Source organism: Caenorhabditis briggsae (genome assembly GCF_000004555.2).
Source record: "Caenorhabditis briggsae complete genome, chrIV, whole genome shotgun sequence".
NCBI classification, from domain to species: Eukaryota; Metazoa; Nematoda; class Chromadorea; order Rhabditida; family Rhabditidae; genus Caenorhabditis; species Caenorhabditis briggsae.
The window spans coordinates 7,124,154-7,133,020 of NC_013487.2; the positions used below are offsets into that span (position 1 = coordinate 7,124,154).

Sequence of the window (8,867 nt, forward strand, 5' to 3'; positions counted from 1 at the left end):
TTGCAACCAGTTGATTTTGAAGAAATAGATCATGATCTAGATCAAACTCGCGTCCACTTTAAAATTATTAAATTTCTTCTGGCCTACGAGTTTGCTGGGGCGCGCTTTCTAGCCCCTCGCTTGAACCCAAGTGATATTGCTAAAACAGGAAAAAGAAAACAAAAATCGATCAACAAGAATGGACAGAATGCGCGCTTAAAAATGTAAAAGACTTTCGGAACAACCTAATAGAAGGGCCCCACGCTGTCAAGCTGGAGCTCATTTATATCAATTCCTATGCAATGTATCAAAACAGTTTAAACTAACAAAACGCTTTTGATATTATGATGGGCAATTTATCAGTTGACAACTCTTGTATGTTTTTAACAGGAACCGATATAAAATTAGGAGGTACTTTTATTACAGGTTTTACGGCAATCTGAACTGGAATATAACCTACCAAACACTTGTTTGAAGTGAATATATTCACATGAAGACAATCTTCGTCAACCCATTTTTGAGGACTTTTGGATATCGTTGAATTTGACATGCATGCTGGTCCGTATTCTAGCAAATTTATTATTGGAAAACTGTCCTTCAAAAAATAAATAAATCACCTCTTGCATCTCTAACACCTTCCCATTTTTCAGGAGTTTCTGCTTTTTGAAATCTCAACGTTCCAACTGGAGGTTTTGCAAATGGAACATGTTTAAATAAATGGTATTCCCCAATCTGCTTTCCTTTCAGTTTTCCATATGAAGTAGATATTATTTCAGAGGTTGAAGACTGGATGATAGTTGAGATTAGAGAAATAAGAATCAAATTTAAATACATATTCAATTCAAAAATTGTTTTGTTTATTGCGACAATCGATTTTTAGGTTTACTGATAAGAATAATATAACTGATAATAATATTAGACATGATATCTTCATCTAGAGCTCTTTTTGTTTTCAAAGAAATCGAAAACTAACTCTAAAATAATTTAATGTCTAATGTTCTCAAAGATTTTGTCAAAAATCATCATACATCTACAGTAAAACCGTTAAAATATACCTCCTGCACATTTTACCAACAAAACAAAGTTTGAAAGACCGCGTTTTTTATTTCACCTGGCTGAATTAACAAACTCGGTCATGCGCCGTGTACTCCTCTCGGTCAAAAGGAGTATTTATTTTTGCCACTCGTTTCTTTTTTTTCGGCAAAACCCTACTCACTCGACTTGTTTGTAAAGCTCTTTTTGTTTCAAAAAATTGTTTTCCTTTGAATTATCAGTTTATCCTGTTTCTGCTTGGCCTAACTTTCGATGTTTTCAGGTTTTAGGCCTTCGGATGCTTAGAAAATGCACATAGCTTGGCTGTTATGTTCGCTGTTTCTGCTCACAGCAGTTACACCTCTTTCGAGGCATCCGAAGCTGCTGCTTATTTCATTCGATGGATTTCGATATGATTTGTTAAAGGAAGGACTGGTAAGTTAGGTATCTCTATTTTTATTCGGAGTACATTATAATATTTTCAGGTTCCGAACATTTACAAATGGGCAACAATGTCCACGTGGTTCACTTCTGGAGTCAAATCTCAATATGTAACATACACAGCTCCGAACCACATGAGCATAGCTACTGGCATGTACGAAGAAGAACATGGAATCGTTGGAAACTACTTTTTCGATTCACAAACCAAGAAAATGTTTAGTTTATTTATTGGTTGAGTCTATAATTTTCTCTTATTAAAGGTTCGATTACTTCAACTCAACAGGAAAAGAAGGAGCTGTGAACGCGTCTCAAGCTGATTTCTGGTACAATGCTGACCCAATTTGGTTGACGAATGAGCGATGGGAGTCCTCCAGAAGATCTGCTTCATTCTATTGGCCAAATGGAGAATCGTCATTTCCTTATCTTCCTCATAAGCCGAAAGTGGCTAAGTGAGCTTCCTAAAAGTTTATCCATATTAATAATTCTAACTTTAGACCTTGGACTATTGTTGGAGATCTCAAATCGTGGATGCAAGATGCTGACGATGTGATTGATGCCTTCACACGTGAGAAGGAACCAGTCAACTTCCTCGCTTGGTATGTTGCAGAGCCAGATCACACACTTCATGGGAATGGATTCCATAATAAAGAAATTGAGAAAACATTGAAGCAATTAGACGATTTGTTCCTGTACTTCATCGAGAAGTTTGACGATAATAACCTAGGATCCGATGTAAATATTATTCTGACGGCGGATCATGGTCATGCTGAAATCCAAGACCATAAGCATGTGATGTGTGTCAAGAACTTCGTGAGCGGTGCTGGATTCGAAATGGGCGACCATATGATCTATCCACACTCCGAGGAAATCGGCAAACAGATCTATGCAAATTTGACAGAAGCTGTCAAACAACACGGCTACGATGTGAATATTCACTGGAAAGAAGACGTGCCAGAGAGATGGCATTACAAGAATAATTCACGAATTGGTAAAATCGTCTTCGAGCCTAAAATCGGATCTGCCATCTCGTTTTCCTGTACGATGGAGCAGATGGAAAAGTGAGCATTTTATATAGAAAGATGTCACGAATAAATGAATTTTTCAGGCAGTATGGTGAGAATGGAACGACAAAATTCAACTCATCCACACATGGACAAGATCCAGATCGGCCCGAAATGAGAGCGTTTTTAATGATGAGAGGCCCAGAATTTTCTGAAAATTTTACGGTTAGTGTCCTTTAGAAGCACTTCTTCTATTTTTATAAGAAAAAATCTTGAAAACTTTTCCAGATTGCTGATATTCCATCAAACGTAGACTTGTACAATTTGATGTGTCATGTACTCGGAATCACTCCGACTGAAAACAATGGAACAATGGAAATTGTCAAACGAGCGTTGAAAGAGAATCGATACATGCCGATGACGCATGGATTTGTGTTCAATCAGATAACTGTAAGTAAAGTGTCATAATAAATATTGATATAATATTCGTTTTTGTCATACAGGATTCCTGGAGCTTCTCTCTGATTCTTATTCCATCAATGTGCATTGTTGTCGCATTCTTTGCCTATGGATGTAAGAACACTGTGATGAAATCAGATCCAAATTGGGGGCGATCAGACAACGTACAAGGATATCGACCGTTGAGTAACAGAATAAATGAAGGATTCGAATTGAATGATGATGAGGATGACGATGAAGGAGATGGATTACGAGCTAATCTTGATTTGGAACGAGGAGCAAGGAGGCCTCAAGCCGGAGGAGGTGCTCTGGGAAGTGTAAGCTTATCGAGAAAGGCTTTCGAAATAATAATTTTCTATATTTCAGCTTAACAATGGAACAGTAGCAATGTCAGGTCTTCTAGATGAGATGAGCGACGACGACATTTGACATTTTTCTTTTAAACAATCTGTTTTTCCTTAACAGAAACCTGTATATAATTCTTGTCTTTATAGCTTTTCTCCACGTGCCTTTCCTGTGATTAAAACCCCCCTCGAATAAGCAAAATACTCGAGTTCCAATACAACATAATCTTTTCTTTCGCCTAGTCATATTTACATTTTTTGCCCTGTTTTTCTTAAAAGTCACCCGGTTGTGGATTTTCAGGTTTTTCATAAAATCACCAAAAATCGTTCAATTTATCAGTTTCAATGCAATGTGACACCATTTCGTTTTTCCTCTACCATTTACATTAATAATGAATATTTGGTTTAACTAGTCATGCGTTTTTCTTATAGCTTTGTTGTATGTTCGGTTAAAAATTTGTCCTGTTTGTTATTTTGCTTCCTTTTTTCTAATAATTCACGAAATTCTTCGCTTTTAAGGTTATGTCTGCTCCAAACGAGCCACAATCATTCACGGATCCAGCATACTGGAAGAACTTCTTTGCCAAACGGAAATCGCCATTCGAATGGTATACAAGCTGAAATTGAGTTTCTTTATCAGCTCAACTAATTGTTTAAAGGTACGGAGACTACAACTCGCTATCAAAAGTAATCGACAAGTATCTGAAACCTAGTGATAGCTTTTTGCAATTGGGATGTGGTAATTCTGAATTGGCCACACAACTCTACGACAATGGATTCCACAACATTCACAGTATTGATGTGGAGCCATCGGTTATTGCCGATCAGATTCGCAAAAACAAAGAGAGACCGGGAATGTTGTTCAGCACTGGAGACGCTGCAAATGTAAGTTGAAAACTAGAAATTAGGCAATGAAATAAACTACTTCCAGTTAACCATGGCTGATGGATCTCACACTGTTGTCATCGATAAGGGAACCCTTGACGCTCTTCTCCCTCCATCTGCATCGGAAGCCGACAAAGCAACTGTCACCAAGATGTTTGATGAGGTTCACAGAGTTCTTGCTTCTGGTGGAAGATATATGATTGTCACTCTTGCACAACCACACATCACCGAGTTCTGGATTGATCACTTCTTTCCTTTGTAATAATTTCGAATTTAAAATTTTCTCTAATTTCAATTTCTTTTAGAAAGCAGTACATCCTCCGAGTACAAAAAATTGAGAATAAGGCTTCCGGATTCCCAATGCCAGTGTTCTGTTTCATCGCCACTAAGATGCGTGCCCCGATGCCGAATCCATTGCCTTTAGAAGTTCTCCGATCCAGTGCGATTCGTACAGACCGTATCGGAGATACTGACGACTTGAAGGATGCCATCAAAGCAGAACAGGAGCTCTCACAGTTCATCTATCTTTGCTCCAAGTGAGTTTAGAATTGGAATTCTTGTGTTTCTAAACATCACAATTCAGAAAGCTCGACGTCGAGGTGTCAATCGATTTCCATGGAGAGGATCCGGCGTTGGGACCACGATACCGTATTTGTGTAGTGGATAGACCAGAAAAAACAAAGATCGAATCATTCGCTGCATTTGTGGTTCCCATCGGAAGGTTTGAATAATTATTATCAACATCCTCTAAAGAGAAAGTTGTTTCAGAGACGCCGAATGGTTGTTTGCCTCTCCGAAAGGTCGAAAAGCTCTGAGTTCTCAATGTGGCCGTGATCGTCTTGTCATTGTCTTCCTGAATAGAAATCAGCATTACGAGAAAGAAATGGACGAGGTTAAATCAGACATTGGACACTTTGTTGGAATGCTGGATGCGAGAAATAGTGACACCGGAAATGTAAATATTTTGTTATATCAGAAAATCAAAAGAAAATTATATTTTTAGTACGAAATCCTGTCGGTTGGTGGAGTCGATGTGAAACGAACGATTTCTTCAGGACGATCTGAAATCAATGGAGGGTGGAGTGTTGAGGAAGTGACAGTGGATGAAAGGCAATGTAGACGACTCGTATTCCTAAACACAATGAATCTTATCCAATCGGAAGCCTACTTGAAAATTTCAAAGAAGAAGCAAACAGTAATAGACCTGGATCAGTTGGCTTGTGATTTCCATAGAATGATGATTGGATCTCTAGCGCTCAATCATCTTCAACCACTTGCCAAGATTGACACCCGATGTAGAATGGCCGTTTTGGGATTGGGAGGTGGTCTTCTGGCTGCCTATCTCCTCAGGAACTTTAAAAAAGCAAGAGTAACAGCAGTGGAACTTGACCCAGAAGTTTCGAAAATCGCCAACTCTCATTTCTCGTTCCCACACTCGGATGCACGAGTTCAAGTTATTATTCAAGATGCTCTGGTACACCTTCAAGAGGTTGCAGGAAAGCCAGAAGGTATTTCCCGTGGTTTGAAAATATTTCACTTAATTTTTTTCAGAAGAGAAATACGATGTGATCTTCGTTGATGTCTCAGGAACTCAGAATGCAGCTCTTCAATGTCCACCACCAGCATTCTTGACTCCAGAAGCGCTCTCCAATATGAAGAATTCGCTGAAAGAACAAGGAATGCTCAGTTTGAATTTGGTCACTCGTGATTCTGAACTTGGAAAATCAATCAAGAAGGACATCGCTGAATACTTCCCAACCCTTTACACAGTTCTCTCATGTGAAGATGTCAATGAGGTCGTCGTAGGATTGAAGGCACCAAAGAACAGTCTGAAGGCAGTGGTCCCACAGAAACTGATGAACACAGTCCGCAAGGATCTGGGAAGTCATAATGAAGTGGTAGCGGCTGTCTCCAACATTCGACTCGTGGATTGAATCTCTTGCATAGCTCCGTTTCTCTTGTATTCGTTAATCTCATTGTTTCCAGTTGTTGTCAATTATTCACCCGTTTCTCTTGTTTTCTTCCGTTGAATTCCTTGTTGCTTTCCTATGAATGATTTATTAAACTCAAATCATAAAAATTCACCTGGTTCAGAGTTAGTAGACAATGGGATTAAAATCCAAAATGACTACGATTTGCGACACACTTTATTTTGCTTCCGCCACTGAACCATGTTTAAAAACTTACTGAAACTTCCAAAAAATATTGAAATAATAATGATTCGGAAATCGTCTATAATCATTCTCTTGGGATTGATTTCAGTCGCTTTCTGTAGTGTGTCACAACGAATGATGTCAGTTAAGGTTTGTTTTTTAAGGATTCAAATCATTAAAATAAAAAAATCGTTTTTAGCCAGGAGAACGTCTGGAAATGGAATTTTATGGGAATATAACGATTTTCACTATAATGGTGTACAACGCTAAAGACGTCTTACAGACGCACGTTTTCAGAGTCTGCAATGGGAAGAATAAGTCGAAATGTGGATTTTGGGAGAATAAGAAAGTGAGATTTCTCTCTCAAAATGTCTGGATTATATCAAAATTTTTTCAGAATAAGCAGAAGGTAGGACCAGCCACTATTTTTAACATAAAGAAGAGTTTGTTGATTATTCCAAAAGTGAGACTGCTCGATGCTGAAACTTATTCGGCTACCAGTGGAGATAGCGTTCAATTATATGTTATGTGAATTGGAATAAAATGTTGAAATTGTTGTTAAAATTATTCTTCACTCAGCTTCTGGGTCATCTTGTTCACTTAATCAAGAAAGCTGAAAACTAATAGTAAGAGCCCTAAATCAGAACCCTGTCCAACTTGGTGCAAAGTAGCTAAGTAGGAAAAACCTAATATCTTTTATGATAAATTAAATCTGTCGAATTTAAATACAACAATTTTTATAGAGAAAACCACAAGAAACAATATAAGCGGCCGCAGATTTTTCACATACTGAAACAAATCGGATTGAGAATATTTGGACACACATATATTTCAATGTTTTCAAGACATTCCAATTCATGTTACTAAGTTCTCTTGTTTTGATCAATTGAAAATTCAAAGAGTACGATAGATTTTTTAAACCTTTTGGAATAACTGCAAAACGAAGTCAGGAAGAAGCTTGTTTTATGTAGGTTGGAGATCATCAGGAAAAAGGTTTTTATACCATTAGACATTTTATTTTCGCATCAACTCTTTGGAACGTTCGTTTATACGAATACCGTATTTGCTAAAATAGAAGCCAACCCTGTACGTTCCATTTGAGCTCACTTTATTACGGATCCTTCAGAAAACATCAAAAAATGTTATTTTCATCATAATATCACCTACATTTTATCAGTTGACAGATTGTTAACATCTCATTCGTTTTCTCTAAATATTTATAAAACAGGGAAGTCTCTAATTGTTTATTCTCGTTGTGATCTTCTGCAACTACACAGTTTTTAAAATTTATTTGAAAAATGACCACCAGTATTAACAGGTCTAGTCCTAATACCCCAAAAATTGACAACTCTGTGAATAAATGCAGTTTGCATTGGGGATTAAACTTTTTGACAACTTTTAATCGTTTATTAATTTTTGTTCCGCATTCAGTATCCTATTAAAACAGTGTGAATACGATAAAACTGTCAGAATTCTAGGTATTGTGATGTTAAAGTTAACATTTCTAATACTGGTGCTTTTTGCATTTTCCCATGTTGTTGATTGCAGTTCGATGCCAATGAGAAATATGTTTCTCAAGATAAGTAAAAACTTATTTTCCTATTTAAAAACTGTATTTTCAGGTTGGAGATCGGCTGGAAATCGAATATTACAGCCCAAAGAAACTTGAGAGATTTGTGAAGAATGCAAAAGGAGTTGAACAACATCAAGTTTATAGAATCTGTAATGGAAACAACAAGGCAAAGTGCGGATTTTGGGAGAATATAAAAGTAAACACAAAAGCTTTTTTATTTGGAAAATCTGGAAGTTTACAGACCAAGAAAAAGGTTGGACCAACCACCAATTACAATAAGAAGAAGAATATGATGGTTATTCCAAAAGTGAAGCTACTCGATGCAGGAACATACAGAGATAATTATTATGATACTGTTTATGTTTATATTGAGAAATAAATATTGCAAACTTTTGCTTTTTTTCTGTTTGAAAAGTAGCATCTATCAAAAATAGATACATTATATTGAAATCTAATTGAGCAGGGTGGCGCATGATTCCCTGACTAAATTTTGTGCAAGCATAAAATTTGAGTTAAGCGTTGTATTGTGCTCACATTGGGAGTGCAAATAATTAAATAATTCATCCGCAAACTGACTAAATTACAATTGATTTGATCCACTCTGAGCTGCGTTATCGCTTGTCAAAGTTGCTTCATCTCATGAAAACCACAACGTCGGGAAAATTTCATCTTCGGACAATCATAACAATACCCAACCTTGAGGAAGTTTTTTGACAATTTCAGTAGTTTTGAATCAAAAGTATAATTATATTTCTACCAATTTTCGTGCTCCCAATAGATTTATGTCTAAAGATATACCCGTTTTCATCAGTCCGGGTTATTGTGCGCCTCCCTCTCTTAAATTAAAAAAAAGTTAATTCACTATAAGAAAGAATGAATCTTTGAAATCTTACACCTCATTTTACTGCTGTTCTATTTTAAATGAACTGTTGTCAACCCATAACTTTTTCCAGATCAAACACGATACATATAATTGTCCCTTAATTCTTCCTCCATTCCC

At 36.9% G+C, this 8,867-nt stretch overlaps 4 protein-coding genes across 4 annotated transcripts in view; 3 read left to right on the forward strand and 1 right to left on the reverse strand.

The window, feature by feature from the left end:
* CBG05391 overlaps positions 1-813 on the reverse strand; it is a gene marked incomplete at both ends in the record, with an annotated part of 5,662 nt that extends 4,849 nt beyond the window's left edge. The window contains 2 exons of the mRNA XM_045235431.1: positions 440-546; positions 597-813. Of these exons, the coding sequence (XP_045092924.1) occupies positions 440-546; positions 597-813 (324 nt within the window). The remainder of the gene's footprint in view (positions 1-439; positions 547-596) is intronic.
* A 507-nt stretch (positions 814-1,320) lies between these two features.
* Positions 1,321-3,341, forward strand: CBG05390 (the record flags this gene model as incomplete). The annotated part of the gene is made up of 8 exons (XM_002633479.1): positions 1,321-1,446; positions 1,497-1,666; positions 1,713-1,901; positions 1,947-2,510; positions 2,558-2,678; positions 2,742-2,903; positions 2,957-3,229; positions 3,279-3,341. The coding sequence occupies 8 exons, from the start codon at positions 1,321-1,323 to the stop codon at positions 3,339-3,341; spliced, it is 1,668 nt and encodes a 555-aa protein (XP_002633525.1).
* A 437-nt stretch (positions 3,342-3,778) lies between these two features.
* CBG05389 lies at positions 3,779-6,075 on the forward strand (the record flags this gene model as incomplete). Its single annotated transcript, XM_002633478.1, has 8 exons — positions 3,779-3,864; positions 3,916-4,141; positions 4,188-4,399; positions 4,447-4,677; positions 4,725-4,862; positions 4,910-5,096; positions 5,145-5,649; positions 5,693-6,075. 8 exons carry the CDS (start codon positions 3,779-3,781, stop codon positions 6,073-6,075), a joined length of 1,968 nt encoding a protein of 655 aa, XP_002633524.1.
* Positions 6,076-6,357: 282 nt separating this feature from the next.
* On the forward strand, positions 6,358-8,246 carry CBG05388 (the record flags this gene model as incomplete). Its single annotated transcript, XM_045235432.1, has 5 exons — positions 6,358-6,444; positions 6,494-6,643; positions 6,692-6,757; positions 7,917-8,063; positions 8,109-8,246. 5 exons carry the CDS (start codon positions 6,358-6,360, stop codon positions 8,244-8,246), a joined length of 588 nt encoding a protein of 195 aa, XP_045092923.1.
* Between the last annotated feature and the right edge of the window lie 621 nt (positions 8,247-8,867).